At 52.9% G+C, this 21,513-nt stretch overlaps 1 protein-coding gene across 2 annotated transcripts in view; it reads left to right on the forward strand.

Annotated features, from left to right (window-relative positions):
• HSPA12B (heat shock protein family A (Hsp70) member 12B) overlaps positions 1–21,513 on the forward strand; it is a 46,034-nt gene that overhangs the window by 12,002 nt on the left and 12,519 nt on the right. For both annotated transcript variants that reach the window (XM_006031629.3, XM_006031628.3), the window contains exons 3-9: positions 443–543; positions 960–1,084; positions 5,897–6,083; positions 7,613–7,717; positions 8,753–8,869; positions 12,109–12,280; positions 18,889–18,975. In XM_006031629.3, coding sequence (XP_006031691.1) covers positions 443–543; positions 960–1,084; positions 5,897–6,083; positions 7,613–7,717; positions 8,753–8,869; positions 12,109–12,280; positions 18,889–18,975 — 894 coding nt within the window. The remainder of the gene's footprint in view (positions 1–442; positions 544–959; positions 1,085–5,896; positions 6,084–7,612; positions 7,718–8,752; positions 8,870–12,108; positions 12,281–18,888; positions 18,976–21,513) is intronic.

Raw genomic sequence — 21,513 nt, forward strand, 5'->3', positions numbered from 1 at the left:
TGAACCTGCCCATATTTGACGACTGATGGGGACTTTTGGAGACTGGAAAGGTCACAAATAACTGGAATGATTTCAGAATGATCCTGTTTGCCCATAACTGGCCGCTGCAAGAAGGGGGAAGCTGGTCTGGGTAGTAAGGTTTGGTGTTTTGCCATCTGCAGGTCTCAGAGGGGTGTGAGCAAGTGGGTTACAATGGTCTTTTATGGGTCATTTTTGTGTGCCTTTTGTTTTGCTGCAGGCCCGGATGCCAGCCATCCTAGTGATCCTGGCTCTGTATAGGCAGAGGGTCAGGGTGGGTTACAAGTACTGCTTTCCCCCGGGTCTAGCCAGGAGGACTGAGGTACAGAGCAGTCAAAAGACCTGCCAGTGTGATGGACCAAGGGGTGATAGCTTGGAAACGGCTCCGCTGCTGTTAGACCCGTTCTGCTCTTCTCCTTCCCAGGTACAAACTGCGAGAGATCCCGTACACCGTCCCCACCGAGCTCCCCGGGGACGCTCAATGAGAGCTGCAGCATCGCGCCCCTCACGCCCTCCCAGTCTCCGGTAAGCCACAAGACGCCTTCAATGCTCCTACCACACCACTGCCAAATCGGGCATGACTTGACATGTCCCATGACTCACGACATAGGAACAGAGCTAGCGAGGTGCCCAAGCAATACGTGGCTTATTTGGGCACGTGGTAGGCCATAGAGAAGGGGTGGGGAGTCATGGCAACAGCACCAAACCCCTCCATCCCAAATCAGGATGTGCGGCTCCTACCTCATCACGGGTAGATGCCCATCCAGCCTCTGCCGGGCACCTCCAGAGAAGGAAACTTCACAGCCTCCCTGGGTGGTGAGCGGTGGGGTTTCCTGCGTCTTTCCCTGCACCTCTGGGTGCTAATCAGAGCAGGGTCCCGGCTAGGCAGACCCCGGGCAGAGCTGCTGGGGCTGTTCCCAACCCTCTTGCTTTGTGTGCAGAGGAACGAAGCTCGGACGCAGAGGCCCACATCCTTCGTCGTGGTGGTGGCCATCGACTTCGGCACGACCTCCAGCGGCTATGCCTTCAGCTTCTCCAACGACCCCGAGGCCATCCACATGATGAGGTAGCCCACCAAGGGCCATGGGTGGCGGGGTGCCAAGGGTGGTGGTCTGGCTCCTTTCCATGCTTTGGGTAGATTTTCATGTAAAAAGTCGCAGAGGACTGGGGTTGCTGAGAGGCAGAGGGGTGGGTCTGCCCATGTGCTTGACCTTGCTGTGATGGATGGTCCCTCTTCTCTCCATCGTGGTGTTGAATATATTAAAATTATATCACCAACCTACTTTTATGCAACTTGTAAATAGCCATCAAAAATAAACCTCAATAGTCACCTAATAAATGAAACAAATTAAAACTCCTACAATTAAACATTTATCCAAAAACATCCAACAAATGGAATATTTAAAGTCAAATTAACTCTTTACCCATTCAGATTCTTTACAAATGAAACGTTTAATCAATTTAGAATAATACAGTGTATTTTGAACACTACACAGCAAAACCAATCTTATAATCCAAGGTAGAAATCTAACAATTAGTGTAAAGCAATAATTCATATAAAAAAAAACCTCATTACCATTCATATTGTTACAAAAAATACAGTCACCCAAACGTACAAGTAACACACTGTTATAACACCTTACTAAACCAAAATACAACCCAACAAAATACAAACTTACCTTCAAAGTTAATTATACATATCCAAATCAATCCAAGCAAAGTATCTAAACCAACTAAGCTAAAAAAAATCAAAACTTTATGTAGCAAGCTCAAATACAACCTCATTTTAAAAACATATTAAACTTCATATAATCATAACTCAACAAATTACTTCCAAAATGCAAAGCTTCATAAATATGACACACAAAAATGTAAACAAAATGCAACAAAATAAGCAAACCCTTAAAAATAAAGTCCTATAATTAAGTTACATAATACTACATAATTCAAACCCATTCAAGGTAAACTTAATAAAAAATCTTAAAGCCAAATATACAAAAGGTGGTAACAAACCCAAACTTACGTGTAATAATCAAGTAATACCAATATTTAATCAAATTAACCAAAGAAATATACAGTAATTATATTTAATCCAACCCAAAACTGGGTTGGATTAAACATTACATACACAAAATTAAAAGAAAAATATAATAAGCATATACAACCAATTACCTGTAAAATCAAAAGTACCCACAAAGGTACACTTAAAACAAAGGTACATAGAAATAAAAACATAAAATAAAACCCACAGTAGAATACGTAAGCATTATAATTATAATGTCTATAATAAAACACAAAAAGTAGTCAGACAAAACTTTAACATAAATTTAAAAAATCTACCCCAAGATGAAGCTAATCACTTTTATAATAACTTCTAAATAACAAATTATAACCAAACCTCCTATAGTAAGTGTTATAGTCCAACATTTTAAAAACAAAACCCAAAATATAACGTATGTATTATACACAAAAAATCCACAAATTAATATGTATAACCAGTCATTTAATTACCTTTTAAAATAAAAACCAAACACTCCATAACAAGCAGCATCACGAATCAACAACCGTATTTCATAAAACGTACATTTAAAAAACTATAACTTCACGCAAATCAACTTCAGCAAAAATCAAAAGCAACTCCAAATGTTATCCACAGAAATGACTAATTATTTTATTAAGCTGCAAAACAAAAACGCTTCACGAATATTTAAAGCACCTAACTCAAGCTTCATAAAAATCATAACACCAAAACAAAAAATAACATACAATATCCAAAAAAGTAACAACAATTAACAGTATGAAACAATCATTATAAAATACAATAAAAAAACTTTTATCAAAACAATAAATACATTAAATTGTTATAATTGTAGTTGGAATCATTATATTGTTAATATCTATAAAAGTAATTGTGTGTTTTATAAACTGTCATCAACAACAACAAATACAAAGACTCAATACCGACATACCACTCACCACTATATAGTCACAATACCTAATGAACTTGAGGAACTGTCATAGTAACAAGTATAAGTTGCCTATTAGCCATTGTTGAAAGAGCCTGTATATAAATGCACAAAAATGAAACCTAACTGAGTAAGTGATTCATAGTAAAATGAAACTTAAGATAATGGAATGAAACTTAACACACCAATCAGGTGCTGAGCGTACAAGGTTACTAGGTTACTTTAGAGCAATTGGGGAGTCTCAGAAACGGGCTCGGACCAAAAAAAATTGCTCAAAACTAAATCAATAAAGTAAAACGGGCATGCGCCAAATATGGCATCCATACCCAAACATGGGACTTATGGCAAGGCAAAGTAAAAGGGGGGCCATAACACCAACTCACGCCATATAAACTGAGCATAAGCGATCCCAATTCGGAGGAGAACTCACTTACAGAGCATCGAAGGAAGAATTGCAAGTAGTTCGCGTTGCAGCCTGATCAACTAGACAAAGTCCCCAAAAGGAATATCTCACTCTAAGTGAACAAGTCGCCTCACCTAAAAGCCACAAAACACCAAGCCAGCAAGATCTCATCTAACTTGGGAACAAAATAAAATAACCAAGTATGCTACACCTATTAGCGTAGTAAGTATAAAACATAAATAATACAAATAATTCTAAAACCAATAAAGTAGTTATAACCTGTAACGGTACTTGTAATCCCTTTTCTATATTATTATTATCAACAGAAACAGGAGCAGCAATTTCTCTCATATTTTTGTGTTTTATGTGTGTATGTATGTTGTGTTTCATATTATTTAAAAAAGCGAAGCGGTTCTACGAGCAACCTGAAAAGTGGTAAATGAGTTAATACATTATATGTAATAAAAAAAGCTGAATAGTTAATAACACCCACCTCAAAAATCTCCTCAGTACTTACCTTTCACATGCCTACTTTCCAACTCTTAACGAGCCGTACCCTTGGGCCCTATAACTTTACCACACTCACATCGCCCAGCCCCGGCTCCAGGCAGGATCATCCCTGACAACCCTCCCAGCCAGGGGTCTGGCCAACCTGCTCGTGGAAACTTCCAGGGATGCAGTTTCCACCACTTCTCCAGGTGCCTGTTCCAGTGCTCAGCCCCCCTCGGAGTCAGAAAGTTCCTCCTCATCTCCAGCCTCAGTTTCCCCTGCTGCAGCTTGAGGCTGTTGCTCCTAGTCCTGTTCCCTGAGGCTACAGAGAAAAGCCCGTCTCCAGCCTCTCTGCCGTTGTCCTGCAGGAATTTGCAGCCTGTGATCAAATCCCCTCATCCGTCTTCTCTCCTCCAGACTCAGTCCCCCAGCTCCTCCACCCCATGCTCATGGGTCTTGCCTCCCAGGTCCCTGATCGTTTTGGTTGCTGGGCTCTTTCCAATCTTCCCACACCCTTCTCTGCAGTGCTGCAGCCCCGTCAATCGTTCATTTTGTGCATCCAGTTATTCCACCCCAAGCTCAGGACTTTGTATTTGTCCTTGCTGAGTCTCATGTGTTTTACTGTGCAGATGTAAAATTGATACCTGCATAATGCATGTATCAAATTTACGCTCAAGTCAGTGTACGTCACCATATTTACTGTGCAATATAGGCACGTGTCTACATGTGCACGCCTGTAGTGAGCCATAATTTTGGTTCCTGCAGAGTAAATGGGCACATGTAGATGCACCCAGTGACTCCTAACTTTGGCATGTTCAGCCCAAGATCCAAGCCCATGTCCCGTGGCTTGGACCCATCTCTTCACCAGTGCCGCATTGCTCCTTCTCTCCTTCCCATCTTTGCCGGTCTTCTAAGAGCGAAAAGGGTGGAGGCTGATCTGATCTCAGGATATTAGACCTGAGGAGTGAGGGGGGTCTCATGAAATGAGTCTTATAGACTTCATGAGTGTAGGACCACATCCCCACCAGGACGATAGGCTCATCTGTGAGCCCTGTGATGATATACTTTGCATCCTCCAGAGCTGTGTATTGAACCAGGCCTGGCATCTGGATCACACACGGGCTCCAGCTTGGGGTCCAGTGCTTCGATGGCCTGATGGAAGGAAAGTCAGTGAACAAAGTTGTGGGTCGGATGTGGGTTGTAACTCTAAGGCTCAGCCAAAAGAGCTTGATGGGAGCCTCTCCGCTCCAGGGGCCCCGGTGGTGTCTCTTCCACCCCACACCCTGGCACCCCGAGCAGCAAACAGGGTGGCTGGGTAGCTTTTGATCACGCACCTGAGTTACTGCGAGCTATATATCTAGTTAGATCTCAGGTAGCTTACGAATAGTATCCAGAGGCAGGTGGAGATTCCCTCTGGAGGCAAGCAGTTCATTGATCATGAGAGAGCAAGTTGCAGATGCTCCAGCTTCTCTCTCTGAGTTTTTTCATCATGGCTACTGCCCCCCTTCTGGGCTGTCCTTCACTTATATAGCCCTTATGACCTCATTTACCTGATCCAAAGGAGGCCAGCAACTGTTGGCTGTCAACCAACCAATTTGAAATGCATCACCGGTTGCCAGGTAGACTGGCATTGCTCAGAACAATTGGGAGCTTAAACCCCCCCACCCAGGTATGTGATGCCAGTCACATAGGCAGAATGAGCAGGTTTCCCTCTCCCTCAGGACTGTATCCAGCTCAGGTTACAACTCGGGGTTACCTAAAGCGCCCATGGGATGTTTGCCCTCTGCAGGGACCATGTTAACCAAATTGTCACATAGCAGAGTTTTTGGGGAGAGGCAGAGGTGGCATTCTGCCACACGCCCCATGCCCTGAACCAATGGCCGGAGCCAGCCAGCCCCCTCCATGAGCCTCGGGCTGGCTTGGACAGCTCCTCCTAGAACTGAAAAGCAAACTCTCAACACCTACGACACCTCCTCTTAATGAGACAGGAAGTGACATCTACCGTGGCTCCTTCTTGCAGGAAGTGGGAAGGCGGTGACCCCGGTGTGGCCAATCAGAAGACACCCACTAGCTTGTTGCTGACACCAGAGGGCACTTTTCACAGTTTTGGATACACGGCCAGGGACTATTACCATGACCTTGACCCAGAGGAAGCCCGGGAATGGCTCTACTTCGAGAAATTTAAGATGAAGATTCACAGCACTAGCGTAAGCCGATGGTTTTCTCTGCTTTTTCCCCGCAGTCCCAGAGGAGAGGAGGCCAGGGGGCTGCTGAGATGGGCTAGAGGGCAACTTGTCAGCTGCAGGGAATTAGGAATTATTTCCTAGAAATCATCTTCATAGCCAGAACATGAGCAGTGTCATGCTGGGCCCATCCATACCAGTTGCCCATCTCCGATGGTGGCAGCAATAGATGCTTTACAGGGAGAGCACGTACCCTCCCTGGCAAGAGCCATCATTGTTGTAGAGATGCCAGACAACAAAATCTTCAGTATTTTGATCCCCCATGTGAGATTTCACTGATTTTTTTCAAGTTCACAATTTTGCCTCTGTTGGTGGTTGAAGGTGGGGGAGTTGTGAATTTTCAGACATTTTTGGGCGATGCTGTGAACCATTTGTAGAGTCTAGGCAAAGCTGAGAAAGGGGTTGAAGCCAGTTAAAAATTAAGAGGGGAGGAAAGGGTTTGGGAACATTTTCTCTGGCTTATTCTCCCTCCCTTCAAAAACATCAGAATACTAGGACCTGATTCACTCAACTCCAGATTTGGCCCAAACACGAGGGCCAGGAATTAACGGTATTTCTATGGCATTTTGGTGTCAGGATGAAATTGTCTGCCCAAATTTTTGCAATTTAGTAAATCCCAAGCACTTTGGATAGGGGAACCAGGGAGTGCATTTGCTCAGGAGGGCAAAATTGGGAACAGGACAGAGCAGGGAGTGCAGAGAACGTCCCTCCCTTCCCTAAGCAAAAGAGATGCTGTGAGCTGTGAGCTTGTAACCAAACCCCTGGAGGGTATGTGCCTTTTGGCCCATACTGAGGGAATCAGAGGGTTGGAAGAGGTCATCTCATCCAGTCCCTGGTGCTGGAATTGCTTTACACTGGACGCATCTACATGTGCACATCTACTGAGCAGTAATTTAGGTTACTACAGAGTAACTAATAATTACTGCACCGTATGGGCACACATCGACACGTGCATGCCTGTCCTGTGCAGTAACTATGCCAATTTGAGTATAAATTTGATACCGGCATCATTCAGGTAGCAAATTTACGCTCGATTAATTACTGTGCAGTAACACACATGTAGATGCCTTACTGCACAGTAACACTGTGTGTGTGGACTGACTCGGGACTAACTTTAGTCCCGAGTCAGTCCACACACAGTGTCAATGCGTTTGACTGGCTGCATGTGTAGATGATGGCCTAAAAAATGCTTACTGCACAGTAACTTGCTGAGCAGTACATGCATGTGTAGATGCACCCACTATGTCATAGACCCTCGAGTGCTCTCAGGCTCCTCTTTAGCTCATGTACTGGAGACTTCTTGAGCAGAAGGTCCCAGGCCATGAACCCGGGGAAGATCAGTGGGCCCCTGATCCGCAGGTCCGACTGTCCCTCCTGGTCTCTGGGTGTAGGAGGAAGCTCCACTGACTCCCATCTCTCTCCCCTCTGGGAAAGCAGCTAATGCCCTGCCTCTGATGACCTCAAGTTGTTTGTCTCCTTGTTCATCTCTCTAGGACCTGACCATGAAAACTGAACTAGAAGCTGTGAATGGGAAGAAGGTCGCAGCACTGGAGGTGTTTGCGCACGCGCTGCGCTTTTTCAAGCGGCATGCTCTGCAGGTCAGCCTGCCCTCGCTACACCCCTCACCGGGGCTTGCAAAATCAGGGCAATCCTCCACTGAGATCCCTGCCAGCTGGGGCTAAAATACTATCCCTGCCACCCCCTGGGAGTCTCGCTGCCCTTGCTCACATTTTAGACAAAAATAACTGAGAGAGGCCTGGCCACAGCCCCAGACTCAACCCTAGATAATGCAAAATACCCAGCTTGACAGCATGGTCTTGCTGCTGGCCAGAGGCAGCTTCCATGCAAGCCCGCAGTTTTTGTATGCGGTAAGAGGCAATGGAGTCGGCTTCCCTCACCCCACCCAGTCCTGCAGCTAATCTACTCTGGAGAGATGCCACGGATGAGATGCTACTCAGTTTAAGATTGAAGCAAAAACAAAAAAGACTTCATTGGAATGAGTTAAAACCCATGTGCAGGGCTGTGAAATAGGAGCTTCGTGACCAGGAGCAGGTAACAGGCAGCAGGACTGCAGAAGAAAGGCTGGTTGGAGCAGGGTTTTGCCTCCTGTTCCTCTGCCACTTGCAGCCTCCAGCATTTAAGGTCCAGGCAGGTCTGATGCAGAGGCTGTATCCCTAATTCCTATGTTCAATAGCGATGGATGCCCCTTTCCTCCAAGCTTGTGTCCAAGCCCTTGGTGAATCTGGCTAAAATCTCCACTTCCCCTTCATCTGTTGTCTGTGATTTCTACACTTAAATGAGCCACTACTCACCCTATTTCATGGAGGTCCTTATGAAGCAGCAGACAGAAGATGGTGAGAACCTCCCATCTTTCCAAACCGTATGTGAAGGGGAGATTCCCAGCAGCCCCTGAGCCATGCCAACCCCCTACAGCCAGGCTCTGTGTCCACCATGCAAAGAATAGTCCCACTCATGCATAGGGATATGCACTCGGCTGACTCTATGCTTCCCATTAAGGGGCGGTAGATGATCCTTTCATGTTTGCACCTTCTGCAAAACATCCCAGCAGCTCAGGCCGTCTTTGTGGGGAGATGGCCTGAGCTGAAAGTCTGAGCCTGCTCCTTTACCAACAGGAGCTCAAGGACCAGTGCCCGTCGTTGCCGGAGACGGGAGCTGTGCGCTGGGTGATCACGGTGCCAGCCATCTGGAAACAGCCCGCCAAGCAGTTCATGAGGGAGGCTGCCTACAAAGTGAGTGTCAGTTTGCCGTTCCCTTCTCATATCCGGGGTTGTTTTTCCAGTGATGTCTAGGGTTGTGAGGGACCAAGTAGGTTTTCTCCTTGAACCCTCCAGTGAGGGAGAGTCCCCGCTTCCCTAGGCAGTCCAACACCCTCCGCTGTGTCGGGGAGTTTACCCCAATGTCCTTGTTTGGCTCCACAGGGGATCCCTGTGATCATCCTGTGTGATCCCTGGTGCTTTCCCTAATCTGGGTGATCTCTCTGTCTCCTTCCTGGGATGCAACCTGCGATAAGGGGGTGTTGGGACTTTTGTCCTTCTCCATCACCGAGCAGGGGCTTGTGTTGATAGTGCAAAGAGTAACGTTCAGCACAATATGGGGGACTTGGGGTTCACAAGCCAGGAGAGTGGGGGTCTCTGATCACCTGACTAGCTGGAAGATAATAGTCTACTACAGCTGCCAGAAGTGGACCTTCTCCTCTACTGTCATGCTTACAGTGGCCCAAAGCCTGGGTGCAAAAGTCCCAGATATTTGCAGGCCAGGCCATTATAATCCTTTTGAATCTTTCTTTCCAAGCCAGCTGTGCAGCAGAGAGGGGGAGGAAAGAGACCCAAGGGCCCAATCCAGCCCGAGTGCTCCTAGAGGGATCCCCAGGGACCAGTGCATCGTGTGGAGCCCATTGCTCAGTGCGTTTGAGAAGGCAGCGTGGCTCTCTGAGCACCTCTCAGCGGGCCAATGCACCACTCCAGGCAGGGCCCGTGCACTCCCAGATGAGATGCAGCCACTGCTGGGGTGGAACATAGGGAGGGCTAGTGGCGCATCGCTGAGCTGTGCAGCAGTTTGGGGCGGCGGGTGAAGGACCCCAGTGCATCCAGCTGGAAGTACCAGGGGGGTGGTGGGAGCTAGGGACGTTTGTACATGTTATTGGGTTTTTCTAGCTACAGATACTTTCTGGTTTTATTTCACTCTCGCGGTGTACAACGATGATTCCCCTTACTATTTTGCACATCATGCAAAATAGGATGGGCCCGGGGGTCGGGACTAGCAGCCCTGCTTTGCTACTCTCTGCCAGGAGCACAAGGAGTCAAGACTTTGATACCTCATTTCTTGCCAAAAACAGGCCATTCAGGAGTGCTGTATCCCCTTGCCTGATGCTGGGGCTGCACGGGCATTTCGTGGCCTAGCTTCTGCTGGGGAAGGGCTCTCACACCAGAGCTAGATCTCCACCTAGCTCTAGCAGCCAGGTCTTGGCTCATATCTCCCCTATGAGACCATGGGTCTGCACCGGGCCAGAACAAACAGTCTTGTCTCTGCCTGCATCATCTCCCAGGCCATCAGCAAAGGAAGCAAGGGTGGAGGAGGCCGTCCAGAGAGAAAGTGGGGAGAAAGGCAGCAATGAGAAGGGGCAAGAGGAAAAGAGAGGGTCCATGAGAGGCTGGAAATCCCTGTGCTCCCTTTGCTGGCTGCAACCGCATGGCTTAGGGCACCTGGCCAGCTAGGCTGGCATCCAGGTGACCGCTGATTGAGGATGCCTGACGATGGTAATGGGCAGAAACGACTCCAAGCTTTCGGAGTCCAGCGGGACCTGGGTCCCAGGGGCTGCCCCAATGCAACACCCAGCAGCTTGTCTGTGCACGGAGCAACACCCACGCTGCAACCCCTCCAGCCGCCTGTGCCAGGGCAACACCCGCATTGCAACCCCCCAGCCACTTGTCCCCAGAGCAACACACAGCCCATTCCTCCTACAGCAGCCAGTGCCAGCAGCTACACCAGAAGGTACAAATCCCCCCTGTTGCAGTGCATCCCACAGCTCTCCCCCCTCCAGGACCTTCGCTGAGGATGATCACGGGAGTTTCAAGCTCAGAAAGCACTTGACCAGGGCTGAGGGCTGAGGCTCCCTGTTCTGGGTCTCGTGCCTGGCTAGTAGGGGTTGGAGGGAGCTGTCTTTGTAGCAGCTGGGGAGAGGTCTGCCCTCTTTAAGGTCTGGGGTGATCCAGGCCTTGGGGCTTATAAGGGAGCAGCTGGGAGCTGGGAGCCAGGGATGTGCGAGCGATACAACCGGGGGGATCAGCAGCTAGAGATGGGGAAGTACCTGCAAAGGGGAGATGGACTGAGGTGGGGGGATGCTGCCTTCTTCTGTATCTGGGACCTCTTGGGGGGTATATTAACACCCTTTGCAGCAGCAGGACCTTGCTTTACCTATTGCATATTCGGGTGTGATGCCTAGGGCTATGTCAGGTATGATTGTGTCATGCTACTGGGCTTTCTCTCAGCTGGTTTGGACAGGGCTGATCCTGCCTCATGCAGGGCTTGGACTGGATGTGACCTCTGCAGGTCCCTGCCAGGCCCACTTCCCTGTGATTCAATGGAGAGAGATGTGCACAGCGCAGTGCTAGCACGCGAGCTGGCAGCAGTGTCGCGGTGCTAGTGCGGGGCTGCGGCTGGGCTGCTCCTGCTTGGAGCAGGGCATTGGACTAGATGTGACCTCCTGAGGTCCCTTCCACCCTCATTTTCTACGATTTCTATCATTTCTATGATCCTCCTGGCAGAGGCAGGACTGTCCTGCACTGCCACGGTGCTGTACCGACAGGGTTGCACAGATCCTGGGACCCTCGGCGGTGCATGCAAGTCACATCTGAGCTGTACCACGCACAGGTTTCAGATGATAACTTTTTTACATGATGCACAGTTAACGTGTGGACTTCATGGTCCTGGGACAGCCAGAGTCAGCAAGGAGCTGGACACATTCATGGATGTTCAATCTATTCGTGGCGATTGACCCTTTTAAAATACTATTAGGCAAACAGATTCACAAGAGAAACCCAGAGATTTCCTATACGGATCCGCAGAATCCAAACCCTTCTGGGTGCCGCTGTGCTCTTTGCAAGGGAGGAAGGACTTTTCTGTCGTCGAGCAACGAGGGAAAGCCAAGAGAGGGCATGTCCCATCTCTGTGAGAGCTGGCAGTCACATTAGTAGATATATGAACACCCTTTATAGAAGCAGGACATTGGCCGCACCAGCCCCCCTGCTTTCCCTGCTGCCTGGTGTTGTGTCAGGGGTGCTTGTGTGGCTTTGCTATGGGGCTGGTTTGTCTGGATGGTTTGGATGGCAATGATCCTACCTCAGGACTAGATATGACTGCCAGCCCCATCTCTCTGAGGTGCTATGGTGGTATCTCTTCAGACAACCTGCTCCGACACCAGGTGCCTGAGCTCAACGGTGCGCTGACCCTCTGCCCTTGCTCCCCGCAGGCCGGCTTGGTGTCCCCCGAGACCCCGGAGCAGCTGTTAATTGCCCTGGAGCCAGAAGCCGCGTCCATCTACTGCAGGAAACTCCGGCTCCACCAGCTGATCGACCTCAGCTACAAACCGCTGGCAAATGGCCTGGCCCCCGACCGCTCCATCGACTCCAGCTTCAGGCAGGGTAAGAGACTGCAGAGCTGCGTCGATGCATCCTCTGGGCCCCTGGTGTGGAGGGGGCCAGAGGCCGCGGCAGTCCTCGGGGCTCTTCCCAATCCCTGCTGAGTGTCTCTGCATTGCAAACCCCCGTGCGATGCATACCTGTGCTCAGAGCCCCCCAAAGCGATGGGTCCTCCCCCAGCCAGGTGCATTGGCTGGGCTGTGGGGAGCACTGCTGGAGCCGCAGAAGAGGCTGTGGCTCCGGGCAGAGGAGCCTGAGAGCCCTGCTGGTTCTCCAACCAGCCCTGGGACAGGGAGCAGCGTCCACACAAGCCCTTCATTTTACATCCACTAACGGGACACGCTGCAGGAGCAGCAATGACAAGTGATTCTCCTGAGGCATCAATAACTTGGGAGAATATTAAATACCAACTGCAGTCAGACTCTTTTAAGAGTGGCGAGTCCAGAGGGACCTCGACAAATTGGAGGATCGGACCAAAAAGAAAGCTCCGGAGGTTCAACAAGGACAAATGCAAAGTCCTGAGACCAAAAGGAAGCTAAAGTAGGGCTGATCTAAAGGATGTAGGATGTCTCTTATAACCCAGGGCTGCCTGCATGCAGGGAAAATGAAGGTATCCCCAATACAGGAAGGGATTGGTGAAGGATTAGGAGTAAAATGAGAGTGCCATCAGCATGGGTTGGTGGAAAACGAGTCCCTTCAAACCAGCTTGGTACTTTGGGATGAGGTCGCGGGTTTGATGATGTCACATGATGTAATCGACTCTGACGTGCAAGTTCATGATGTCAACAGGAAGCAATTCAAATGGATCTTCCTGGGGTGTCTCGAGTGTGTATTAACAACCTTTGCAGCAGCTGGACCTTGGCTGCCATGGCCCCCCTGCTTTCCCTGCGGTAGGTTGACGGTAGTTTTATAAAGGGTTTAGATGATGGTTTGTCTGAGCTGGTTTGGACAGGACTGATCCTGCCTCAGACTGGGGGTTGGACCAGATGAGCTCTGGAGGTCCCTCCAGCCCCACTTCTCTGTGCAATTCAACCTGCCCCTGTTAAATGAAACTAAAATTGGCTCAACTCATCGGCTCTCAAAGAATTGTAAACAGGGAACCACAGCATGGGTGTTTCTCCCTCCAGTCCCTGGAGGAAGCCGTTCTTGGTCCTATGCTAGATCACAACCCCTGGGGACCTTTCCCCCAAAGAAGCATTATCAAGCGACCCAGACCCGCGAAGCAATAAGTGCACGATGCAGAGCGATGCCAACCTCTTGTTAACCTGGACGTGAGCAAAGATGTTTCAGTGCAAGTACGTGTGACATCTTGTACCTGGGAACAAAGAGCAGGGAGGGGAGGATGGGGTCTGGGAACAATGCAGGGGCTACAGGGAAAATCTGGCTGACCCCAAGCTCCCGGCATGGGGCTGTGGCCAAAAGCAGGTTTTCTGAACAGCCAGAAAAAACATGTTTGCTGTTAGAACAGGGAGGCCGTGGACTAGACAGCAGGGAAGTCGTGGACTCTCTGTCGTGGAGGGTGGTCAAGGAGAGGGTGGTCGGGGATGCTCTTGGTGCAGCGATGTCTGTGCCCTGCTGTGGGGGTGTCCCAGGTGTCTGGGCTGTGCTGGTTGCCCCCTTCTCCCCTTTCTGCCCCATGTGTCAGGGGGGTTTTAGGGTGCTGGGTGCTGCAGCCCAGGCTGGGGCTGGGGCTGGGCTGTGCCAATGCTCCTGCTGCACCAACCCCGCAGGGTCCTGGCTGGAGGGTCTTGCTCAGGATTAGACTAATGCTACATTGGAGGCAGGAAGGGATTTCCCCCCTGCTCAGACTGGTCTGCACTGGTGGGTTTTGCCTTCCCCTGCAGCGGGGGCTCGGCCTCTGCTTGGGGTCTCTGGAGTGTATATTTAACCCTCTTTGCAGCAGCAGAAAGGTGGCAGCCACGATCCCCTTGTTTTCCCTGCAGCAGGGTCGGGGGTGATGCCTGGGGCTGTAGTTCAGCTAAGAGGTTGGGCAATTCATTTGTCTGGCCTGGTTTGTATGGCAATGATCCTGCCTCGGGCAGGGGTTAGACTAGATGTGACCTCTGCAGGTCCCTGCCAGCCCCATGGCTTTGTGGCCCCATCCCCATGGCTCTGTGGCCCCTGCATCTCTAGGAGTCCTTGCAAGCCCACATACGATATCTAGTGAGGCTGTCAAATAGGCGTGTTTGGCTCTGAAGTGCCATATCTGGAAGTGGTATCCATGCTTCCAACAGGACGTTGTAAAAAGGTAGAGAAGAGTCATGAAAAATGATTGAAGCATTGGAAAGCAAATGTGGAGGGGCTCTTTCCAGCCAGCTTGTCAGGGAAGGGGGTTCCCTGATTACAGCGGTAGGAGAAGGATGAAGAGAGACCTCGAGGGCTCTTCACTCCAGAGGCTGGGAGCTCCTCGTGAGGCCCATGGAGCATTTGTACACGCCACGAAATTTCCTGTTTATGCCACTGCAACTGCGTGTGTGTTTGCACGAGCGGCTGGGAGAGTAAATCAGCCCTGAAGCAAACGAGGAGGACGGTGGTGAAGTCTGCTTCACCAGCAACTTGAACTCCAGACTGCACCGGAGCCTATCTACTAGACAAACATCCCAACAGGAATTAAGTGACGGAAGCCTTCAGGCTCGTGATACCCTGGAGGTCGGGCGGCATTATCCCAATGCTCCCTTCTGACCTTTGTAATCTCAGGATTGTCAGCACCAAACGACATCGCGGCAGCCGCCTCTGGGATGTGACTTCTGAGAGCCCGCTGAGAGCCGCAATCATCCCACGCTGGGTCAGAGCAGCGTGCGGGCAAGCACCTGAGCGATCCAGACCCCTGTTGTGTGCAGGCAGACACAAGGCACAGTCCTCACCTTGAAGCGCTTTTGCTTTAATTTGGGATGGATGCAATGAGGGAGCGCAGCAGTGAAATGGGGACGAGGGAGGCTAATGATGAGAAGGCAGCGTGGGGGCCCACAGGACATAGCACAGTATTTAAGTGGCTATATGCTAACGGGGTGAACATCAAAGCTGTCACATCCTGGGTCAGACCCCGAGTCCGTCGCGCCCCGTCTCCAGTGTCTCACAGCAGCTGGAGGAAGAGTCAGTGGGTCTGAGCAAGGTTTTCCCCTGTTCCTCTCCCCCTTGCAGCCTCCAGCACTGAGGGTCCCGGCAGGTCTGATGCAGAGGCCGTGCCCCTCACTCCCTGCCGAGTGACCGATGCCCCTTTCCTCCAAACACGTGTCCAAGCCCTGGTGAATCCGGCTGAGCTCCCAGCTCCCACATCTGGGGGCCACGAGTCCATGCCACGCTGGGGGAAGAAGAACTTCCTCGTGTGAGTTTTAAACTGACGGCCAGCTGGTTTCATGCCGTGACCCCTCGTTCTTGTCTGGTGAGAGACAGGCAGTAATAAATCCCTAGTGACTTTCTCTTCCCCATTTAGTACATTTGTAAACCCTCCTCCTGTTCCCCCTCCGGCATCTCTTTTCTATGCTGCCCAGGCCTGGCCTCTGCAGTCTCCTGCTAGGGAAGCCCCTCCATAGCCCTCCTCATCCTTGTACCCTTCTCTACTTCTGCTGTTTGGTGGGAGCTTTGCTTTGCAATGTGCCAGATGCGAGATGTGGCACGGGCACATGCGTGTGCATGTGCGTGAGGGAGCCCCCTGCAAAGTGCATAACCCAACTCCTCTCCCTCTGGCTTTTCTCCAGCCTCTTTATCCCGTCTTGGCTGCATCCCCGCAGACCCCACAGCAGGAGGGTCCTGGGGGTTGATTCTGGCAGGGCTTTGCAAAGCAGGGGGGCGTGGGGAGCTGGGGGGCTCGTTGGGAGAGTAGGGGGCTGGGGTGGGCAAGGGGAGGCCCCTGAGGGGGAGGTTGGGACATGGGAAAAGGCAGGGCTGGCGCCTGCTGCAGAAACCCCTTTGCTGCGGCCGGATCCTGAATGGAGCTGAGCACCCGCTGCCTGCAGCAGCCCCACGGCTCCAAGGAGATGATGCCGTTTGTAAACCTCAGCCCTGCCTTTGCAGCAGGCCCAGCTCAGCCAGGCCTTCAGGGTGAGCTGTCCCCGGGCCCCCTCCCAGGGCCCTCCTTCCTGAGCCCTTCTCACATCCAGAGTTGCGGGGGGGGGCAAGGCATTGTAGCTGGGGAACAACAGAGCCTCTGTGTGCGTGCGCATGTGTGTGTGCATGCATGTGCGTGTGCTTGTGTGCATATGCATGTATTTGCATGCGTGCACATGCACATGTGCACGATTTTGTGCGTGCATGCATATGCGTGCGCATGCGTGTATGTGAGTAAATGCACGTAAATATATGTACGTGTGTGTGTTTATGTGCATATGCATGTGCGTGTATGTTTATGCGTGTGCGTGTGTATGCATTCATGTGTGCATGTATGTATGTGTACGCGTGTGTGTGTGCGTGTGCTCACGGGGAAGGGGGCCTCTTCCAAAGCAGCGAGCCGTAGCCCTCGCCCCCGGACACAGCCGTGTTTCCTGAGCTGGCCAAGGCGGGTCAGAGGCTTCCCATGTACGAGGTGGGGGGCTGGCAAAGTCCCAGTTCCTGCTCCAAAGACAGCCGCCCACCCCATGTGGTCTGCATTAGGACGTTGTGCACGCCCGGATCCTCCGCCCGCGGGGATCTCCACAGCCCACAGCAGCTCCGTGGCTGGATCCTGCTTGCAGATCCAGGGCAGCCTCTGGCTTCTCCGCTGCATTCAGGCTGGGGGCAACGGGGGCTGGATGTGGCTGGCGGTCCCGGGGGAGGTAGGATGGTGTGGGCTTCATGAGCTGGAGCAGGTCACGATCCCCCCACATACCCTGGCTGTGACAGACGCCACCCCAGGCCCTGCAGACCCTGACCTCTGTTGTCACCAGTTTCTCAGCCCCTGGCCTGCTCCATCTGACCTCCATGGCCTTACCAATGATCCGATGATCTCCAAGTATGTGCTTATGTTGGCTTGCTTCTCCCTCTTTTGCTTCCCGAGGATGGGTGGCATCACAAGCCAGTCGCCCCTGCCTGGGAGATGTGACTATTAGCCATGCCACAGAGTGCCCTTATGGCCTTAGGCAAATCCCTTGACATACATCTCTGTGAAAGGGCGACAAAGCCCTTTCTGGCCGCCCAGCCTTGCCAGGAGGAGACGATTGTCCGTGCCCCTGACAAGAATCGTGGCCGCTGTCGGGGTAGGTAGAACAATCCCCTCGCTGCTCCTGATGGGGAAACTGAGGCAGAGAGCAGAGAAGCAGCAGGTCCATGGGCGAGCAGGGGATAGACGTCCAGGATTGTCCTAGCCAGTGCTGTCCCTGCCCTACTGCCCATCCAGGGAGCTTCCAGAGTGGGGTTTGACCCCCAGGCTGGAGGAGCAGACCCCCTGCCCCTTCCCAGAGCCCTCCACCCCTTTGTCATAACCCAGGTCTGGGCCGTCCGCGTTGCATGCTGCTGTCTGTCGACGCCTCCCCAGCGCTCCTCCCTGGAGGTCCCCAGCCCCGCTGCTTTCTTGGTCCCCTCCCCTTCCCATCTCAACTCTCCCTGCTGCCTCAGCTAAAACGGAGCCTTGGATCTCGTCTCTTTGCAGACTTGAGGTCACCCACGGCTCCGCATGAGCTCACGTCTCGCGGCTTTGGCTTGGCCGGCCTTCTCTGTACACGGTTGTGCTTCCACCCCCGCACACGCCCAGCCCTTCCACACCAGCCCCATGCCAACGCTTGCTTTTCCGAAGCAGCCCCCCCTACACAACCCGGCATAGCCGGGGGACCTCTCGGCTGAGATCGGCAACCAGCCCAGAGCCCAGCTTCCTTGCATGGCAGCCCAGCTTGAAACCCCAGAAGCCAGAGGGAAAGGAGCTTGTTACTACTGTTGTGCCGGCTCTGATATCATCCGCGTGTGCGGGCCGTCCGCCTGCGGCCCTGGATCTCCGGGGAGGTTCCTACGTGGGGGACGCCGGGCCGGCTGGGTCCCCGTGGGAGGTCTGGCTTGGAGCAGGATGGGCAGCAAAGTGTGACGGCAATGCCAGCTCTTTGGCTGGTGCGGACCGGGCGAGGAGCCCTGGAGCCGCAGCACAGGCTGGGGATGGGACTAGACTCCTGCTGACACCAACCCTGCAGGGTCCTGGCTGGAGGATCTTGCTCAGGGTCAGACGGATGCTAAATTAGGGTCAGGCATGGTTCAGATTTGGGGCTTTTGCCTTCCTCTGCAGTGGGGGCATGGCTTGTTGAGCATCTCTGAACAGCACCAGGACACTGGCAGCTGCGGCCCCCCTGTATCCCGGGGGCAGGGGCGGGGGGCGACTGCGTTGTGTTGGACACGGGGTTTGTCTGGGCTGGTTTGGAAGGGGCTGATCCTGCCTCAGGCAGGGCCTGGACTGGATGTGACCCCCACGTCTCTATCGTTCTCTGAATGGCAATGGGGCGCGGGGCTGCCCTGGGACCCAGCATGGAGAAGCCTCATCGGTAAGGGCCCGATCCTGCTCTAGGGGCCTTTTCTGCAGAGACGCTGAGCATGGGAGCTGCTGGTGCTTTGCACATCTCTGGATCAGGGTCCCTGGGAGCTGCCGAGAGGCCTCGGGGAGTGCTCCCGTTGCCCCCACCCCATTCACGCCTCTCCCCTCTGCTCTCTCCTCGCAGCCCGGGAGCAGCTCCGGCGTTCCCGCCACAGCAGGACCTTCCTGGTGGAGTCGGGCGTGGGCGAGCTGTGGTCTGAGATGCAGACAGGTAGGAACAGGAAGGGTGGGGGGACCTTGGTGCTCCCCTCTGGGGGTGGGACACAGAGCTGAGGCACTGCAGCGTCTAGGAGTCATGGCCAAGGCCACGGAGGCAGTCTGTGGCAGAGGGGGCATGCAACTTGAGGGCACGCGGGCCCCAAATCCCGCGCAGAGGGTGCCCTGGTCCTTACCCCCGCTGACACTCCTGCAGCCAGCGCTTGACCCTGGGAATGAATCCGGGTCCTCTGGGATGCGCGGGGAACGGCTGGAGGTCATTCCAGGTCAGGTCAAGGTCAAAGCAGGTGACCCGAGCCTGGCTCTGCCCTAAGCTAGCAGGTCAATTTTTCATGGGAAAAAATGTTCTTTGCAAACTGTCAGGCACAAACACCCTCCTGCAGGCAGGGAGAGACCCTTGCTGTGCCTAAAGAAGGGCGTTTGTGCCCGAAAGCTGGCAGAGAGCAATTTGTCCAACTATTTAGTTGGTCTAATAAAAGATATCACAACTGCTCTCCAGATCACGCATGCTTCTCTGCACCAGGCAGGTCCACCCTGCCGGTCCTGGGGCTCTGAGTAGGGACCTCCCCAGCTGGCCCCAGCCCCCCCCCAAAACAGCTGTCACGGGGTGCAGCAAAGCCCAGCCAGCTGGGACCTGGGATCTGACCCCATCTCGTCCCTGCTGCAACTGGACCCTGCCTTTCCCCCTTCTCCGGCACCGTCTCCAGAGCTCTTTGTACCCAGTCACTTCCTTCCCTGGATGGAGTCAGCAACAGGGGAAACTGAGGCACGGAGCTGGGTGGGGGGATAGCAAGACGGTGGATCGGGGGAAGCCCCTTTTCTAGGCTTGCATGCTCTCTCCTTTGCCTCAGAAACCTCAAGCAGACAGGACAAGCCCCCAACCCTGCTAGGGTGCCTTAATGAACACTGCTAATTAGCAGTGCATTCCCAGCACCCCGTTCTGAGCTGTGCTCATCCTTTTTGGAGCATCCCTCTGCTCACAGGGAGGAGGTGGAGAGATGGGGGTGCCCAGAGCTCCCTGCCCAGGGCTGAGCCCAGCTCCAGGGCCCCAGCCTGGGCTGAAAGCCAGGGGCAGTGCAGGGACGGTCACCCACACTCCTGGCTTGTCTGCGGGGAGGCAGCTGGGCGGCTATGGGGAGGCTAAATCCCCTGAAGACCGACAAAGGATTATTGCAATAAGAGCCCTTCCCTAGGGAGGTCCAGAGCTGGGGACAGCAACCACTGGTTTCTCTTGGCTCCCAGCCCCAGTCCTGGGAAACCTGGTGCGTGTGCATGCACGCATGTGCACGATGCTGCGCTGTCAGGATCGGGGCCTTCATGCTCTTTGAACCGGGGACGGGGAAGGCTCCCAAATGCATTCGGCTGCTGCTCCCCTGTCAAGGGCTGGAGCTGCTGCAGGGGGTCCCGTGATGCTCTGTGGTTCCCAGCTCCCCCGACTCGGGTCTGGGACTCAGCTACTTGCCTTGGAGGCTGTGGCGGGGAGGGCCCAGCTCAGTGCTGGCTATGGGGGGAGCTCGGGATACACCCCCCAACCCCCAGTAGCTGCTCTGGGGTTTGGCTGGAGGGACTGTTGACCCTTTGGGGATTTCTGGGCCATAGCAAGCACTGCATCCTGCCACGGATCCAACTCCCCGGGGATCTCGCCTGCCCACAGTCCCTTGCACCAAGCGGGAGGGGATCAGGGCATAGACAGGTAGTGGGGCCTGTGGCAGAAATGCCCCCGTCGGTGCCCCTCTCCAGAGATCTGTCTCAGCCGGCCTGAGAGGCTGCTGTTGAATCTCTCACAGCGGGGATCTCGCTCCTTGTCTGCAGACAAAAGCCTGGCGCCTGGGAGGCGATGCTCTGGTCACCTGGGCAGGGGGGGAAAGACCCGGCCCTGCGCGCGGGCCCAGGTAGCCAGGGATGCCATGCAGATTGGTCGAGGTGAATCTGGGCCTGGCTCTCTCCTCATCACCGCATGCTGCAAGAGTGCCCTGCCTCCAGAGGAAACAACAACCACCTCTGGATGATGCGAGTGAGTAACCTACTAGAGATCCGATCAGATATTTAGCTTCAGTAACTCAGATGCGTGTTGAAACGGCTACCTCAGCCACCCTGGTTTGCTCCATGGGATTCCTTTGATATTCCTGTAAGATTTCTATGATATTGCTCTACCTTTTACCCTGTTTCTGCCCTACCCCTGTAATCAATAAAGTTCTCCTTTGTGACCGGTGTGGAGACTTATTGAGGGGTGGGACTAAATTATGCCAAGGAGGCCCCTGAGGTCTGTGGACTAAGGGAGGCTTCCTAATAAGCCCCTGACTTGGGGAAGTGCCCCAAGTGCTTATACTGGGTCTAGCACCCATTGGACGATCAGGCCTGTGTTTTCCAAGGTGCACAGAGCCAGAAGTGAGTCCAGAGCCTTGGATGGTGGCAGCGGGACCCCCAGGCTAGCGGGTGTGCTCCAGGGAAGGGGTCGGCCGGACGGGAGGCACCCTAAGGGAGGCACTCGGAGCCTGGAAGGTGGTCGGGCGCAGGGAGGTGGGAGGCTCAA

This window comes from Alligator sinensis, unplaced genomic scaffold (assembly GCF_000455745.1).
Source record: "Alligator sinensis unplaced genomic scaffold, ASM45574v1 scaffold1408_1, whole genome shotgun sequence".
Taxonomy (NCBI): domain Eukaryota; kingdom Metazoa; phylum Chordata; order Crocodylia; family Alligatoridae; genus Alligator; species Alligator sinensis.